Source organism: Balaenoptera ricei, chromosome 8 (genome assembly GCF_028023285.1).
Source record: "Balaenoptera ricei isolate mBalRic1 chromosome 8, mBalRic1.hap2, whole genome shotgun sequence".
Lineage (NCBI taxonomy): Eukaryota > Metazoa > Chordata > Mammalia > Artiodactyla > Balaenopteridae > Balaenoptera > Balaenoptera ricei.
In genome coordinates, this window is record NC_082646.1 from 87,845,799 (window position 1) to 87,864,251 (window position 18,453).

An 18,453-nucleotide genomic window follows, 5' to 3' on the forward strand; every position below is an offset into this window, starting at 1 on the left:
GGTGCTGGCGCTCACTTCGCAGTGCAGTGGTCTGGGGCGGCGGTGTCCGCGCGGCTGCGGCCATGGCCACGGTGCGGGAGAAGGCGGCGGCGCTCAACCTGTCGGCTCTCCAGAGTCCCGCGCAGAGGCCTCCCGGTAGGTGCCGAGGACCCGGTCCGGGGACGGTGGGGGTCACGGGGTGGGCGGGGGGCGCAGGCTGAGGTTCTCGCGCGGGCGGGGGATCCCGCCAGGTACAGCCAGGTCCGCGGCCGCCTCCGCGAGCTCCGCACAGCTGTGGCCGCTCGGGCCGGCGCCCCCGCCGGTGAACTGCTGTGCCGGACCCTGGTGCCCTCGCAGCCAGCTTTCTCCTAAGTTACCTAGACTTTAACTTCACCGCGCGCTAGTCTGTGCGCCAGCTGCGTGCCGGGCGCTTGCAGTAGGTCTCCAGACGTGCTCCACATCATTACTGGTTACTGTCTCAGCCACAAACCTTGACTCCACAATATGACCAGGGGCCCAGTGCCTCTGTTGCCCAGTTTGTTGCCCAGACTCTTCCTGGGAGTGGTGAGAGGTTTCTGTTATATTAAGTTCTACCGGCAGGAACTTGGCATAAAAGGCATTTATTAGTTACACTTTCTGGATAAGCAGTATTTCAGTGAATAGAAGTTTTTGCTTTTCCTTTTCAATGGTTGCATGAGATAGGGAGAGACACTGGTGAATTTTGCCAGCTAAATCATGTCCTGGGGGGCAGGTTACTTAGGATGTTAGTATGCTAACATCTTGGTTTCTTTAAATGTCCAAACAATTGAACAGAATCGGATGATCGGTTCTAAAATTCCGATTTTAGCATACCCTACGTCTCAGTTAATAGAGTTAAGGGGTACAGATAATACTTGGCTTTTTTGTTTTCCTTTTAGAGAAGTTACAACTTTCCCCCCTTTCTGTAGCTACAATGTGGGTTGCTGTAGGAATTAGTTCCCTTATTATTAAGCCTTTCATTTGTAAAAGCAAACCAGTGAAACTGTGACTCCTTCCTCAAGGCGACAGTGGTCAGTGGATTGACATAGGACAAATTGGGTGCATCTCAGTGGCCTCAGTTTTCTGTTTAACTTACAATTAGTAATGCTTCTTTTAATCTTCAAAATGCTGATGATAAATTGTGATAGAGAACCACTTTTCATTTGTACTTTTCTAAGAACGATCTTAACATTAATCTTACTCTCCAATTAACAGGATTCAAATAAGCACATGATGGCTACATTCAGAATTTCTCCAGTGTTTACAGTGTGAAGAGAAGGGAAATACTTCATCATTTAGGAATATAAAATCAAATAATATTGGAAACAGTCTTGAGAAGTCTTTAGGCTTACTTTCTGAGTGAAAGAAATTGCCAAATTTTTTTTTTTTTTTAATTTTATAGCTACTTTATTTATTTATTTATTTATTTTTGGCTGTGTTGGGTCTTCGGTTCGTGCGAGGGCTTTCTCCAGTTACGGCGAGTGGGGGCCACTCTTCATCGCGGTGCGCGGGCCTTTCACCATCGCGGCCCCTCCCGTTGCGGGGCACAGGCTCCAGACGCGCAGGCTCAGCAGTTGTGGCTCACGGGCCCAGCCGCTCCGCGGCATGTGGGATCTTCCCAGACCAGGGCTCGAACCCGTGTCCCCTGCCTTGGCAGGCAGATTCCCAACCACTGCGCCACCAGGGAAGCCTGCCAAATTTTATGTGATTAAAAGTCCTGTCTTCTCTAACAGCTGAAATACCTGTTCTGAGCTTTGGTCATTAGTGAACAGGTTCTTCATTCATATAAGGGAATATGTATTCAAAATTAGGTAGATGACTCTCAGAGGGAAGAGTTGAAGTGCTGGTCATCGAATTTGAACCCAAGGAAAGGACCACTGTCTTCTGCACACCAGGTGCAGTGGGCACAGAAGGGCCCACTGCATTTTCTCATCTGTTTTGGTTGCTACAGTTGGAACCCTACCTGTTATCCTATGTTCATCCCCCTTCCCACTCTTTAGTTGCCTTGTCACAGTCCTAGCGAGCATGGTAATGGGAGCCTGTGTTCTTGGTTCCCTGCCATTCTCTTTCTGTGTGCTCTGGCAAGCAGCTTTGTATTTTTGTTTCTCTACCTATTAGTAATTCTTCCATAGTTTAAAGGGGCTGTAACAACCAGGGACCTGATTTATGTAGAAGAAATAAAGTCTGTATGCTAACCTTTAGTAAGTAGTTTGAAGAAATTTGTCTTTTAATATAGACAAGCAAGAAAGTGGTATGTTATCCTGTTATCCCTTTTTACTGTAACCTAATTCTTTGAATTCACCTGGTATCACTTTTCCAGGGAGCTCAAAGTACTTCCCATATGCTATCTCATTAATCTGTATGAATTAAAGCAGGGGTCAGTGCCTACTTTTGTTAATAGTTCTCTAAACATATTCTAAAATTGTTCTTTATTTATTTTACATAGTTTACCTGCAGCCTTCTTTTCAGAGGCAGTGTCAGTCTTCAGCATGACATCTCTAATGCTGTGTAAGAGGAAAACAAACTTTGGATTACCAAAACCAATATGCAGTAAAAGTGTTGCAGTATTGATATTGGCGTATAGGAAGTTTTCCCCACTCAGTAACATCTGCCTAGTTTTAACACTCAAAGCACAGCTCTCTACATTTATCTATTTTCATGAAATTTTGGTTAATGTCCAATAAATGTAGTCCTTTTCCTTTGTCTTAACAATTCTGTAATGTTTTAAAACCTCTTTTGAAAAAAAATAATTCTTAAGTAAAATTCTCTCAAATCCTAAATGATTTAGGATTTTATATACTTGTTATCTTCTGATGAGGAGTTAAATCTTCTGGTATGTGTCACATTTGTCATCTCACCTGCTAGTGGTCTTTATTTGACTGACTACTGTTCAGAGCTTGACATCATCATCCAAGTGGTATGAATAGGTAAAAGGTAAACTCTTTGAGGGAGGGGACTGTGTCTTCTTAGTTCAAAGAAAGGAAGAGAAAGAAAGAGGCCTTCCTTTTTTTTTTTTTTTTTTTTTTACTTTTTAAATAAACATTTTTAGGATAGATTTAGATTTACAAAAAGTCACTAAGTTAGTGCTTAGAGTTCCCATATGCCCTTCACTCAGTTTCCCTTATGATTAACATCTTACATTAGTGTAATACATTTGTCACAATTAGTGAACCGATATTGATAGTCCATGCTTTTACTCAGATTTCCTTAGTTTTTGCCTAATATCCTTTTTCTGTTCCAGGGTCCCATCCAGGATATTACATTACAGTGAATCCACATGTCCTTCGGCTCTTCTAGATTGAGACAATTTCCCCTTTCGTTTTTATACGTCTGTTAATTGCTGGGTACGTGCCAGCCACTTTACATATATATCGCAGATGACCTTCACAATAACTGAGGGAAGTGGAATTAACTCTGTTTTGCACCAGAAAAGTTAGGCAGTTTGCCCAAGATTGCATTATTAGTAGTGATGGAGCCAAGAATAGAGAACCAAGTTCTCTGGGACTCCAGAACCCACACTCTTGTGTTTTTCTATTCACAGAACCTAGCACTGTGCCTGCTGCATTACCACAAGTTTCCATGTCTAAACAGTATTCAATTAACCTAGGGTTTCTGAACCTTGGCTCTGCTGACGTTTTCTTTGCTGTTGCGGGAGCTGGCCTGTCACTGTAGAATGTTAAGCAGTGTCCCTGGCCCCTCTACCCACTAAACATCAGTAGCATTTCTCCCTCCTCAGCTTATAACAACCAAAAATGGCTCCAGACATTGCCAAATGTCTGGGGGGAGTAAAATCACCTACTAAGAACCACTGTGTTAACCCTTCTTTAAAATATTTTAATAGTTGGCAATAATCTACAACTAACAAGTATTGAATAATTTGAACCTCTGTGAAGTATAAGGAAATTTGAATGAAATAAGGCAGTAGCTCACAATTTCTTTAAGTTTTGTGCAAAACTGCCTAACATGAGCTATCTGAATTCTTTTCTTTTGTGTGTGTTGGGGGTGGGGGCAGTGTAATATCCAAAAATGAAAATAAAATTGTTACATATTCATTTAGAAGTAGCATGTTTTAGTAACTCTGTGTGTATGTTTACCTTACATTGGGATCCAGTTTTATAATGTGTCTATTGATCTAAGGAGTTAATATAATCTCACTGATTGGCATGATTATAGAATTGTTTTCACCCTTAAATTGGTTTTCACAGCAGGGCCATAGTTGATGCTGACTGCACAGATCATGGTTGATGCTGATTATCCCCTTGTGACTTAATGAGTAAATGTAATTTCTTGACCTATCTGCCTTATGACTTGATTTTTAAGGAATTATTATTATAATGACTTGATTATTTAGTGTGCCTTTTTAGAAGTAAAGATGATTATTAGTAGTGTTACAAATACACATAAGTTCAATATTAGAAGTTTAACTTTTTTATGGCTGGTAAACTTTTTTGGGTAGATTTCAAATACATGCAGAGGATGGGTCTTTGCTTTGGAAAAATAGCTATTGTTTTCACACAGATAAAGATAAGCCTGCTTGAAAACTGAATGTTAACTAGCCTAGATTTATATAGGGCTCACGAGCATGTGTAGTATGTTATAGATCTAGTTTAAAACAGTTTCTGAGCCTCTTGATAGCTTCTCAAAGCTTCTTATCCGACAGGTCAAATTTGTTCCTATGCTTCATTTCTTACATATTTTGTTTGGTGTTCAATGACCATGTCTAAAATGGAGAGAGATATAATTTTAGTCTCTAAAGTCCTACAAATCAGCAGTTTAGACCTGAAACATACCTTAAACATAGTGTTTAATTCTTGTATCAGTAAATGAAGAAAACAAATTGTAAAAGTTAAGTCTCTTATTCAGGGTTATCGCAGCTGGTCTCTAGACTTTGATCGTTAGGTCATGATGCTTTTGGAACATGCTTAACCAAATGTAAACAAAGAAGCATCAAGATGTAGATAGTGATGAATTTTAAAGAATTGTCCAGCTCATATGCAAGTGAAGTTTGAGGACAAGCTGAAGCTTAAATTCTGATTGCTAGACTTACAAAACATTCATTGTATACTTCGGGTCTCTCGAATCCTGTTTAGAAGTCACAATAATTCATCTTACTGGGCCATGGTCAGCGATACCAATGTTCATTTCAGCTCTTAGATGATGATAAATAAGAAGTTTCAAACCAGCATGTGGGGGATCTGTGTTCAACTGGTGAAGTCAGCGTTAAAAAAACAGGTTATCCTGGTGTGAGTTTTGGCACAGTTAGTCGTCAAGTCCAGGGTAGATTATGTACTAAAATATCTGTATGAACATGAGTTTGGGTCTGTGGGTGGTGATGCTTAAGGGGAAATACTCCAGGATATTTGCAACCAGGATGCAATGGTTGGGAATTAATGGTCAGTGAGAACAGAGGGGACCTGAAAGGGCTGAATTGTATTATGCCTGGAGAACTCTGGAAACATTGTATGGCTCACAGGTGCCTACTATCCTGCTCTAACCTGTTCTTTAATCTTTTATACTGTGTTATCCAACCTGCAAGACTTCCTGATTTTCCATATTTAAACAGCAAGTTAATATGGGGAAATATATTCTTTATTTCTTAATTCCCCTGTGAAGATTAGCCTTTTTCACGTCATTGAGGCTCTCACCCCCATCAGTTGTCTTATTGATCTCAAATTAATAAGTGAGTCAGCCTTATCTTTTAGGGTTTTTATGCTTACTTACTTGTAGCTCAACTGTTATGATTTATGTGTTTCACCTTTAGTATTATTACTAGCCCAGAAGTCTGTTTTGTTGGTACTTAATAGGCAATCTGAGCTCTACAAGTTTGAACCTTGCTTATTTTCCTTTCCTGTGTACTATGGATAGTATATATCATAGAATTTATGATACCTATCTTATTTTAGGAGTAATGACTACTAAGTGTTTTTAAATAGCTTGGTTAAGGATTCACAAATCTTAAAGTTGTTTTTTTGTTTGTTTCTTTAATCTCATTGGCTCACTTAAAGCTCTTTCAGTTAATCCAAGTCTTCAATGAAAGGTTAATGCTAAAACTATCTGCTAACTTTTTTTTTTTTTAACAAAGCTTCTTTTTTTAAAAAATTTATTTATCTAATTTATTTATTTTGGGCTGCACTGTGTGTTCTTGGCTTCGCGTGGACTTTTTCTAGTTGCGGCGAGCGGGGGCTACTCTTCGTTGCAGTGCACGGGCTTCTCATTGCGGTGGCTTCTCTTGTTGTGGAGCACGGGCTCTAGGCACAAGGGCTTCAGTAGTTGTGGTGCATGGGCTTAGTTGCTCCGCGGCATGTGGGATCTTCCCGGACCAGGGCTCGAACCCATGTCCTCTGCATTGGCAGGGGGATTCTTAACTACTGCACCACCAGGGAAGCCCTGCTGACTTACTTTTAATATATTTATATTTAAGTACTAAGAAAAGCTAGTATATATTTACTACCTGTAAAACTGAGGGTAAGTTTGTTTAATTCCCTGAGCCTCAATTTCTTCAAACTAGGATTATTAATAACTATTTTAGAGAAGTTTATCAGGATTAAATGAGAGAAGGCAGAGCTTGTCATATTGTAAGTCCTCAAATGTTAGCTACTATTAATAATATAATGAAGATTTGAAAAAAGACTAAAGAACAGACATTAAGTTCATTTAAATCTCAGCTATAATCTCTGGTATGTTAGGAAGTTAAGAATATTAAGTGCTAATCCTCCTTTGCTGGAACCAGTACAGCTACTCCTAGTTCTGGATACCAGGGGAACGACCTGGACATATTTTGAGATTCCATCCAGTGCATGATTCTGGCTCTACTCAGTAGAGACTAAATACAGTACCAGTAGTAAGTCTAGTTTCAGCTTGATTTATCTAGTTGAGTCTCCATAATTCAGTTCTTAAAACTGCTCACATATTTGGAAAACTAGCATCAATTACTTCTTTGTTTAGTAATGGATTATGAAGTATCTGGAATTTTAAAATATAATTTTGATAATTAAAAACAATCTTCCTGGGACTTCCCTGGTAGCGCAGTGGTTAAGAATCCGCCTGCCGATGCAGGGGACACGGGTTCGAGCCCTGGTCTGGGAAGATCCCGCATGCCACGGAGCAACTAAGCCCGTGTGCCACAACTACTGAGGCTGTGCTCTAGAGCTCGCGAGCCACAACTGCTGAGCCCATGTGTCACAACTGCTGAAGCCCACCCGCATATAGCCCGTGCCCTGCAACAAGAGAAGCCACCGCAGTAAGCCCGCACACTGCAACGAAGAGTAGCCCCTGCTCGCCACAACTAGAGAAAGCCTGCGCACAGTGACGAAGACCCACTGCAGCCAAAAATAAAAATTAATTAATTAATTAATTTAAAAAACCCATAATCTTGCTGATTATTTTAAACTAAGATCATAATAATGGATAGATAGTAAAATTACCCATCTACTTTTGGTATTGGAAATACACAAACAATAAAGGGTTTTCTGTGTGTGTGTATGTTAGTAATTTTTATGGTAGCTACAAAATTACACTATAGGTGAATACACTGTGGTTCACTACACTCCCTATATTTATTGCAGCACAAAAGATGAATTTCAAATGAACCACTTAAAATTTATGACTCTAGTGCATTGAGTGGAGTTTTTTTTTTCTCTCAGCCGCGCCACGTGGCTTGCAGGGTCTTAGTTCCCCAACCAGGGATGGAAACCGGGCCCCTGGCAGTGGAAGCACAAGTGCTAACCACTGGACCACCAGGGAATTCCCAAGTGGAGTTTTAATGTGCTTCAGAAACTTTGCTTTCATCTTACATATTCTATTTTATCTAAAAAAGCAGGAAGGTAATTTCAAGTAGGAGTTTCTTTAATTATAATTCCCCTTATTCGTTATTGTTGTACCGTTGCATATTGTTTTCCTTCTTAGACTACCTTAAGGGATGTAATCAGTTTTCAATTTCTCTGCCAAAATATCTTGGAAATAAAGGAGTTATATACTTAACAAAAATGGGGGCTTAAAAATTAGAACAACTGAATATTCAGAGGGTCATTAAAAGGTATAACACATAAAAAGGCATACTATGTGTTTACATAAAAAGAGAGCAAGCCAGCTAGCCACCAGGCTGACGATTAGCTAGACTTAGTTCCATCAGCTTACTAAAACTTAAGGTCCATTTTTTTTTTTTTTAAGATGTTAGCTATGAGTTTCTCTTTTAATTAATTAATTTATTTATTTTTGGCTGTGTTGGGTCTTTGTTTCTGTGCGAGGGCTTTCTCTAGTTGTGGCAAGCGGGGGCCACTCTTCATCGCGGTGCGCGGGCCTCTCACTATCGCGGCCTCTCTTGTTGCGGAGCACAGGCTCCAGACGCGCAGGCTCAGTAGTTGTGGCTCACAGGCCTAGTTGCTCTGCGGCATGTGGGATCTTCCCAGACCAGGGCTCGAACCCGTGTCCCCTGCATTAGCAGGCAGATTCTCAACCACTGCGCCACCAGGGAAGCCCCCATTTTCTTTTAATTGTTTCTCCTTTTCTTCTTTGTAGTTATGCCAAATATCAACTTAATAAAATGAGGAAAAATATGATGGATCTTTGAAAGCACGTTTTCTAAAACCTTACTTTATTTCTGTGCTTTTCCTATCTTTGCAATAGGCTATAAGCTCCTATTGAACAGGAACCAAACTGTTAGTTCATCCTGTATAACAAAGTACTTAACTCATGAGTCTGCATAATAAGAAGCTTTAAAAAAAATTAGTTTATTCCAACAAGCATTGTGTGTGTATGTATATCTATAACTATACATGTGTCTATCTGTATGTCTGTCTTATCTGACTGATAAATGCTTTGAAATCGTATAGACCGTGAACCAAATCCCAGTACCACCTCTTACAATATAATGTCTGGAGGTTACACTTAACCTCTGTGAATCTGTTTTCCATCTCTCAAATAGAGGTGATGTCTGCTTCATAGGGTTGCTGTTGAAGATTAGAGCATTTATATAGGCATTTAATAGAGCTCTTGTACATAATTGGTAACTGCCACAAGGTCCTGCTTGATCTGCATCCCCCCACTCCAAACCGCATTGTCACTCCTCTCTGATCTCACTTCCTACTGTTCTTTCCCTTGGTCACCTACTCAGGTCATGGCGGCCTCCTTCCTGTTCTCATAGTGGAGTACACCCCCTCCTCAGGGCCTTTGCTCTTTCTGTTCTCTCTGTTCTTTCCCCAGATAACTGCACAGCTTGCCCCCAGGTTTTACGTAGGCTTCTGATCAGAGATCACCATGTCAAAGAGGTCTTTTCTGACCTCCCATCTAAAACAGCATTCTCTTTCTTACCTGGCTTTATTTTTCTTCTTGGCACTGATCTAACATATACATAATGTCTGTATCTTCCCACAAAGAATAAGTCTATAAGAACAGGGACTTTATTTTGCCCACTCTTGTATCCTAGCACATCAAACAGTGTTTAGCATATAGTAGGCACTACATTTTTTAATGAGTTGCTACTAATAATTTCATATTTCAATAACAAGCTGCCCTCATAATTGTTTCTTATTAATAACTTTGGAGATTTGCTTAAGGATTGCTTAGACCTTACTACAAATGAGTGAGGTGACTCTGTGATTTTTCGCATTCCAGGTTTCAGTGTAGCCCAGAAGCCGTTTGGAGCCACATATGTATGGAGCAGCATTATAAACACTCTTCAAACACAAGTGGAGGTGAAAAAACGAAGGCATCATTTAAAAAGACACAATGACTGTTTTGTTGGTTCGGAAGCTGTGGATGTCATTTTTTCTCACCTAATTCAGAATAAATACTTTGGTGATGTAGATATTCCTCGGGCCAAAGTGGTGAGAGTATGTCAAGCACTTATGGACTACAAAGTATTTGAAGCAGTTCCGACCAAAGTCTTTGGAAAAGACAAAAAACCTACATTTGAAGATAGTAGTTGCAGTCTTTATAGATTCACAACGATACCTAACCAAGACAGTCAATTAGGCAAAGAGAACAAACTGTTTTCACCTTCCAGGTTAGTCTATGTTAGATTTTCATTTACTATTGGCAGGGGGAGGGGCCTCTTTAGTGCAGTAGGTAGCGCGTCCGTCTCATAATATTGGCAGGGGGGATATTGGCAGGATTTTGTCTACTTTTTAATGAGATGCTGACTGTCTTTGTTATTTTTGGAACAGTAAATTAGGCTAAAATCTGGGTCTGTGGGTAAATTTGATAAAGTAGAGCAAACTTTTGTTTATTTGGTATCTCCTAGAATTCTTGTTTGTTCATATATTTAGTAGAAACCATCAACAAACTTTGATTTTTCTGCTTCAAGTTACAATTACAGTATAAAAACTGTTAAGAGAGTTTATACACTAAGTGGTATGAGAACAGGAGAGGTGAAGACAAGCAGGTGGGTTGTCACTAGAATCCAGAAAATAGCAGATGTGAAATATGAAAGGAGCCAGTATGCAGAAAGTTTCATAGGACATTGTAAGGAGTTTGCACGTGATCACACAGATGTTGGGGAGGCCACAGAAAGATGTTAAGCATGATGAGATTGTATTTTAGGCAGCTATATGGACAGCCTAATGGGGAGAGGAATCTTGCAATATTGTGGTCTACAGATGAGGGGGGAAGTAGGCAGCAGTGGTGGAGGAGCAGGAATCACTTAAAGAGAGCCTGGGGGACAGAATTGTAGAACCCAGTGATTGAAATGGATGTAGGTGATAAGTGCATAGCTAACTTAGTTATTTGTCATGAGATAAAACTTTTCCCTTTTATTCCCCTCAGCTAAGCTGTGAAGAGGTGACCATGTAATTGAAGCTCTTACAATTCAGATCTGTCCCAAAGTCAGAGTTTTAGTGTATTGACTTTCAAATGTTTTTTTTAACTCTATATTTAAAACATGATAAAATTTACCTCTCTCTGTATAGGAAGGAAGTAGGAGGATAAGGTAGGGCACAGTCAGTACTTTCCAAATGTAGGTCCACGTGCTTTATCTGAAACCTTTGGGAACAGATGCGTTTAGGAATTTGGAACTTTGGAGATTTTAGAAAGGTCATTATGTACATATATCATTTACTAGATAACACTCTGAGAGGGATCTGGGACAGCATCTGGTAATCAAATACATTAGTATTTCTGCAGTGAAAATATTCATACTAACTGGGATAGATAAAGACTGTGATAGTCTCAGAACAGGTTTTGTCACTATATGAATTCTGAATAAGCTTTAAATTTTTCAAAGCTTTTTGGGTTTCAGAATTATGAATAAGAGATTATAGTTATGTATTTGAGCGCTATCTACCAGAGAATGCCCCGGAAAGAGAGATAACTAATAAAACAGTAAGCATAATGAAGTTTGACTGTGTTTGATTATGTTTTAAAATTGGCGACTAACATTTTAGTCATTGAATTACTTAAATCTAAATGCTCAAAGGAGAATTTATGTAGAGTGTGTATATTCAGGCTTGAGAAAGAAGGTGGGATGTTTTTGTATTTCCTTCTACTCTTAGAATTTGTATTTGTTATGTTTTTGCTCTGAAATACATAAACTTTCTAGAAACTCTTAGCTGTCAAATTCAAAAATATTTCTGTAGGCTTACTAATAAACAGGAATTTATGAAATAAATTTATTTTAGGTATGCAGATGCATTATTTAAGTCCTCCGATATCAAATCTGCAAGTTTAGAGGATCTGTGGGAAAATCTGAGTTTAAAGCCTGCTGACTCCCCTCACGTAAATATCTCTGCAAACTTGTCTCCACAAGGTAAGCTAAAGATGATACAGGAAGAAATAGAAGACTAACTTCAAATAAAGTTATTTAAATTTTTTCAATCTTAACCTTTATTAGAATTTAGATATTCAGAGCATAAAGAAAGAGCACACTGTGTATTAAAGCTGTTTATATTAAGTTTTAACAGAGGTCTATTATCTTTAACAAATAGATCAGTGTTGCAATTCTGGAACACTGACTTTTGTCCTATCAGCTGGCAGAGATTCAAATCTGAAATGTTTTACATGCAGATTTTAAAAAATTTATTTAAAATCTGCTCTCAGATATATCTTTCCCTAAGATTTTATTAGGTTAAATAAAAATTTGACAATTATATTAAAACATTAACAGGGTTATATGTTCTTCCTTGTCTGTGGCAATGGAATGTGGTTTTAATGACTGATTTCCACCTTCCCTCCCCCATCCCAGTTGTGGAAACCCTGAGCAGAATAATCTGCAGCCAATGGTTTCAAACCAGTTTTCAGATTGAATGAATCATTCTTTCTTCCAAGGTCCTTATTAACATGTTATATGACTTGATCTCTTATCAAGCCATATTGCTTTTTACAGTACAAAAATGAAAAGAATTCCTGTTGTCCAATGTCTGTTCTCCTACACTTTAAACAAATCTTGAATTGTTTTACTTTGTTATAAGAAACTACTTCATAAAATTGACTCTCTCTCTTTCTTCTTCTTCCTTTTTTTTTTTTTCTTTTGCCACAAGTTTATTAGCTTAGACCTGCCTAGGCAGATATTGTGGTGAGCGTGTAGTAACTATTAATCGTTACTTTTCCCCTTGTTATTTTCCCTGTGCAGTTATTAATGAAGTATGGCAAGAAGAAACAGTTGGGCGTCTGCTACAACTTATAGACCTTCCACTCCTTGACTCCCTCCTCAAACGGCAAGAGGTGGTACCTAAAGTTACTCAACCAAAGAGGCAGCCTGAGTTGGTCAACAACAGGAACTATCTGGATCGAGGGATTCTCAAGGCTTACGGTGAATCTCAGTATGTGGAAATACATATAATAATTTGAGTGTGTTTATAGGAAGATATTAGTTTTAAGATAATCTTTTGACTTGTGTCCATACGATCAGATATGCTTTGTCAGTTGATATTATCAGTATTGGGAAAAATGAACAAAATTACCTTGGTCAAAATTAAGGAGATTTAAATGTCATTATTTTTCATATTCATTTTTGTTTCACATATATCTCACTTGCACATCAAGTGAAGAAAATGATTATGTTCCATCTTCTTTGTTAAAATGTGGGGCTGTCTGCTCTCTTAGAGCTGTCTGGTATTCAGAGGGACCTGGAACAAAATGAACAGATTTGTCAAATTCTTAGACTCCTTTGACTATATATGCTTTTATAGTCTTCTAGAATGTGTATTAAATATGTGTTTTTCGAAATTGAGTTATTTGTAGTGAGGTGGATGGACCTAGAGTCTGTCATACAGAGTGAAGTAAGTCAGAAAGAGAAAAACAAATACCATATGCTAACACATATGTATGGAATCTAAAAAAAAAAAAAAAAATGGTTCTGATGAACCTAGGGGCAGGACAGGAATAAAGACGCAGATGTAGAGAATGGACTTGAGGACACGGGGAGGGAGAAGGGTAAGCTTGGACAATGTGAGAGTGGTGTGGACATATATACAGTACCAAATGTAAAATAGATAGCTAGTGGGAAGCAGCTGCATCACACAGGGAGATCAGCTTGGTGCTTTGTGACCACCTAGAGGCGTGGGATAAGGAGGGTGGGAGGGAGATGCAAGAGGGAGGGGATATGGGGATGTATGTATACATATAGCTGATTCACTTTGTTATACCGCAGAAACTAACACAACATTGTAAAGCAATTATACTCCAATGAAGATGTTAAAAAAAGAAAGAATATATACTTATTCCATATGTATTATAAGTTAAGCATATATATATATATATATTTATTTATTTATTTATTTATTTATTTTACTGCATCACCAACTTCCGGGTTGTTGTGATAAAAATCCATTATTTTATATTGAGTTTACTATACTTTTCATACATGAGTTCTCTTTTAAGAATTAGTTCTGTCATTATATTTAGTTTTACAACCATAATAAAAATAACAATTTAATAAAAATAAAAATTTTAAAAAAATAAGTGTATTTTTAAATTAACTGGTTTTATTAAAGAAACATAATGAAAATAACTCTTGCTCACCTCTGACTACACTCTCCTGATTAAAAATTTGAAGGCTTAACTCCAGGTGCTAAGGGAATTATGATTTTATTTTTCCTTAAGGAGGAGTTCTATATTCCTTATAACCTTGAAACTCTTCCCCTAAGTAAAATTATTAAATGTTAAAATCTTGTATTTTCTAGTTTATTTAATTTTTAGTGATTTTTGCCTTAGCAGATAGTGTTCCAGTGGTTAGGAATATGCAAATGTTTGAAAGGAATACAACTTATATTTTTAGTACTTTACCATTTCTACATTCTAATGAATTATTAATAAACAGTTGAATGTCAAAAGGTAGCTTAAACCCTTATGTGAAAAAATTAATCCTGACATACTACTTATTGAACTCTCTATATAAAGAGGAAGCTTATTATTCTACAAGAATTTAAATTACATTTCTACAATCTAAAGTAACATGTAAAAAAAATTTATGATTACCTTAAATTTTAAGTACAGAATCAGAAATTGACCTTAAAGTTCATCTATCTACATCTTATGATGAAGCTGATGACCAGAGGAGATGACATGACCTGGGTGGTGGCAGAATTAATTGTCCTGAGTCCACAGCAGTGGAGGACATGATTTTTTTTAAACTATATATATTAACAAATTGAATATTAAAAGTTAGTCATTCTGCAGATGAATGGATAAAGAAGATGTGGCACATATATACAATAGAATATTACTCAGCCATAAAAAGAAACAAAATTGAGTTATTTGTAGCAAGGTGGATGGACCTGGAGACTGTCATACAGAGTGAAGTAAGTCAGAAAGAGAAAAACAAATATCGTATACTAACACATATATGGAATCTTAAAAAAAAAAAAAAAAGGTTCTGAAGAACCTAAGGGCAGGACAGGAATAAAGACGCAGACATAGAGAATGGACTTGAGGACACGGGGAGGGGGAAGGGTAAGCTGGGACGAAGTGAGAGAGTGGCATGGACATATATACACTACCAAATGTAAAACAGATAGCTAGTGGGAAGCAGCTGCATAGCGCAGGGAGATCAGCTTGGTGCTTTGTGACCACCTAGAGGGGTGGGATAGGGAGGGTTGGAGGGAGATGCAAGAGGGAGGAGATATGGGAATGTATGTATATGTATAGCTGATTCACTTTGTTATAAAGCAGAAACTAACACACCATTGTAAAGCAATTATACTCCAATAAAGATGTTAAAAAAAAAAACAACTTAGTCATTCTGTTTCTTGAAATGTAGCAATTTTCTTAAGTTACCCAACTGGCATTTTATTAGAAATGGTAATTAATATTTAATTATTTTGAAACTGTACCTTATCTTCCTGTATTCTCTTCTAGCCAAAGTCAGAGATGATAGATCATACACAGAGCTTTGAAGTAAGCAATACTATATTAGAAAAATGCTGGTCTAGGAGTCAGATCTGGGATCTAGTCCTACCTGGGACCCTGAGCAAGCAACTTAGAGTTTCTGGACCTCCATAGTAAATTTAAGGAGCAGAGTTTGAATTTTGATGTCTTTCTCAGGCCTATATTGTAGTGGATGGATTCTGTTTTCACTTAAAAAAAAAAAAAAGACATATTAAACCCAACTTTTTATCTGTGATTCATGATCTAGCTATATATTAAAAAGAATTACACATCTCTTTATCTAGGTGTATAGAGATTTATTCTGGTAGGAAACTTGAAATAGCTAGTAAATTAGGTACTGAGTGTACGTTGGTTATCCTTTGCTTTTTATTTTTATTTATTTATTTATTTTTCTTGGCTGTGCTGGGTCTTCGGTTCCCCTTTGCTTTTTAAAATAATAATTCTTTTCTCCCATAGGGAAGATGAGTGGCTTTCTTCAGCAATTGACTGCTTGGAATACCTTCCAGACCAGATGGTTGTAGACATAAGCAGAAACTTTCCTGAGCAACCAGATAGAATAGACTTAGTGAAAGAACTTCTGTTTGATGCCATTAGCAAATATTACAGTAGTAGGGAACCTCTGTTAAATCACCTATCTGATGTTCATAATGGAATTGCAGAACTCCTAGGTAAGTAAGATGTTACTGGATACAAGAATTTCTCTTTTGGAGGGAACAGGAAAATGTTACTTGTCCTCAAAATTAACCAAAATGGTACTACTTCAAGCTGAGAGTGGATCTGGATTAATCCGTGGAAAGTGTGTTTTTTCCAAAACTTCTAGGCCTCATTTGGAAAGAGGCTTTAATAAGCTCTGAAGTTATTCAGGGACTTCTGGTTGCCACAGGAGAATGCTGCTCTCATTCACTGGAAGCTTAATAAGCATAGAGTAGCAATTCTCTTTTTCAGAAAGTGTTATCAGCACTATCACCATTCCCCCTTCATTCTCTTCACAATGGCAGACACTCTGCTTTGTCTCTGTACCAGTGAGCCAGACTGTTCCATATGGTTTGTTGAAAACAAGTGGCAGGTTTCAGAGAATCCTTTATTTTTCTCAGGTAGAGTTGGATACATCAGTACTGTATACATAGTGTACCCTCGAAATGTAGTGAATTATTGGAAAACATAGGCTGAGAATTCATTTACAAAGCCAAGTTAGATTTAACATCTTAAGATTTGTGTATGACAAGGACTTAGGACTGGCCAATTCGAGTATAGGCTTTCTTTTTTTTTTTTTTAATTAATTTATTGTTTATTTTTGGCTGTGTTGGGTCTTCGTTGCTGCGTGCGGGCTTTCTCTAGTTGCGGCAAGCGGGGGCTACTCTTCCTTGAGGTGCATGGGCTTCACATTGCGGTGGCTTCTCTTGTTGCAGAGCATGGGCTCTAGGCACGCGGGCTTCAGTAGTTGTGGCATGTGGGCTCAGTAGTTGTGGTGCACAGGTTTAGTTGCTCTGCGGCACGCGAGATCTTCCCGGACCAGGGATCGAACCTGTGTCCCCTGCATTGGCAGGTGGATTTTTAACCACTGCGCCACCAGTGAAGTCCCAAGTATAGGCTTTCTTGATGGTATTGGTCATTCATTGTAATTCCTAGTCTTTTTGTTTTGCTTTTGAACATCGTTTTGGATAAGTTTACTGATTAGCGTAAGCTCTAACTTGAATTTTGTTCCCTTTGATATAGTCGTGTCTGGTCAAAATTAAAAGCATTTTTTTTCTTTTGGCTGAAGTGAATGGGAAGACTGAAATAGCACTAGAAGCTACTCAGCTCTTTCTAAAGCTTTTGGATTCCCAAAATAGAGAAGAATTTAGAAGACTACTGTATTTCATGGCTGTTGCAGCACATCCTTCTGAATTTAAATTACAGAAAGAAGTAAGTCTTTTGTCTAAATGTTAATTGTATTCAGTATCTGTAATATTTATAGGATGTATTATTCCATCATCAGCATCAATTATGCTGAAATGGATAGTAGCTATTAATATTTAACATTCCCTTTTATATTACAATTCTTAAAAATATATACTGTTGGGTGTGTGTTTTATTTTTATAGAGTGACAACCGAATGGTTGTGAAAAGGATATTCTCAAAAGCTATTGTTGACAATAAAAATTTATCCAAAGGCAAAACTGATCTTCTGGTACTCTTTTTAATGGATCATCAAAAAGATGTTTTTAAGGTAAAACTCTGAAAGTAGTTAAGTCGAACTTATGTAATAGATCACTAGGTTAAAATGCATTTGAATAATGTTCCATGTTCCTTCTTTTTTTTTTTTTTTTTTTAAGATTCCTGGAACTCTACATAAAATTGTCAGTGTTAAGCTCATGGACATTCAGAAGGGAAGAGATCCAAACAGAGACGCAGGTAATCTGAGAAATACTACTTCCATGTCTCACAAGGATAAATTCCTGGTGTTTATTTGAAAGTGTTTTGCTGTAAAGTAGTTGCACTTTAATTTCAACTAGACTCTAATCAATCTCCTCAGAGCTATCCAGACTTAGCTGAGAGCCTCCTTATGTCAAAAAGCAACTTGACAGGGTTAGAAAGTCAGCAGTGCTTAGCATCTTTACATGCATTTTACAAAATGGGGAAAAATATATAAGTATAAAAGTGTTGCTTGATTTTTCTAGTTAAATCTGAGGAATAGATTCATTAACTGAACTTTTTACTTTTAAACTTTAAGGATATATTTATTGCCAGAGAATTGATCAAAGTGATTATTCTGACCATACAAGGAAGACAACCAAGGATGAGCTAATGAATTTACTAAAAAATATTGATGAGGATTCAAAACTTTCTGCCAAAGAGAAGAAAAAATTGCTAGCTCAGTTCTATAAGTGTCACCCAGACATCTTTATTGAGTATTTTGGGGACTGAGTGTTCCAGTGTCTGTATATAACTTGTGTATTTTAAGAATAAATTATGTATCCTAAAGATCCAATCACATTGTAATATTGGATGTTCTTCTAAATATGAAACTGTACTTAATAAAACTTTTTTGTATAACTTTTTGTGTCTGAAACTGAGTATTAGATGGTGTATTGCTGTTAAGTATTGACCTCTTTTAGGTGGGTTGATTTATAATTATTGTGCACAATACTTTATAGA

General features: G+C 37.7%; 1 protein-coding gene across 1 annotated transcript; it reads left to right on the forward strand.

Moving 5' to 3' along the window:
• Window positions 1-34: 34 nt before the first annotated feature.
• DEPDC7 (DEP domain containing 7) lies at window positions 35-18,311 on the forward strand. The gene is made up of 9 exons (XM_059929638.1): window positions 35-135; window positions 9,610-10,000; window positions 11,610-11,737; window positions 12,560-12,749; window positions 15,772-15,983; window positions 17,078-17,220; window positions 17,399-17,524; window positions 17,631-17,709; window positions 18,029-18,311. Exons 1-9 carry the CDS (start codon window positions 63-65, stop codon window positions 18,220-18,222), a joined length of 1,536 nt encoding a protein of 511 aa, XP_059785621.1. The 5' UTR covers window positions 35-62; the 3' UTR covers window positions 18,223-18,311.
• Window positions 18,312-18,453: the final 142 nt, after the last annotated feature.

Excerpts from the sequence above, each read along its gene's own strand:
- DEPDC7 (XM_059929638.1), top strand. The coding sequence starts at position 63 with ATGGCCACGGTGCGGGAGAAGGCGGCGGCGCTCAACCTGTCGGCTCTC. Across the intron at positions 136-9,609 it reads TCCCGCGCAGAGGCCTCCCG|GTTTCAGTGTAGCCCAGAAG; the intron begins GTAGGTGCCGAG and ends TTCGCATTCCAG. Across the intron at positions 17,221-17,398 it reads AATTTAAATTACAGAAAGAA|AGTGACAACCGAATGGTTGT; the intron begins GTAAGTCTTTTG and ends TTATTTTTATAG.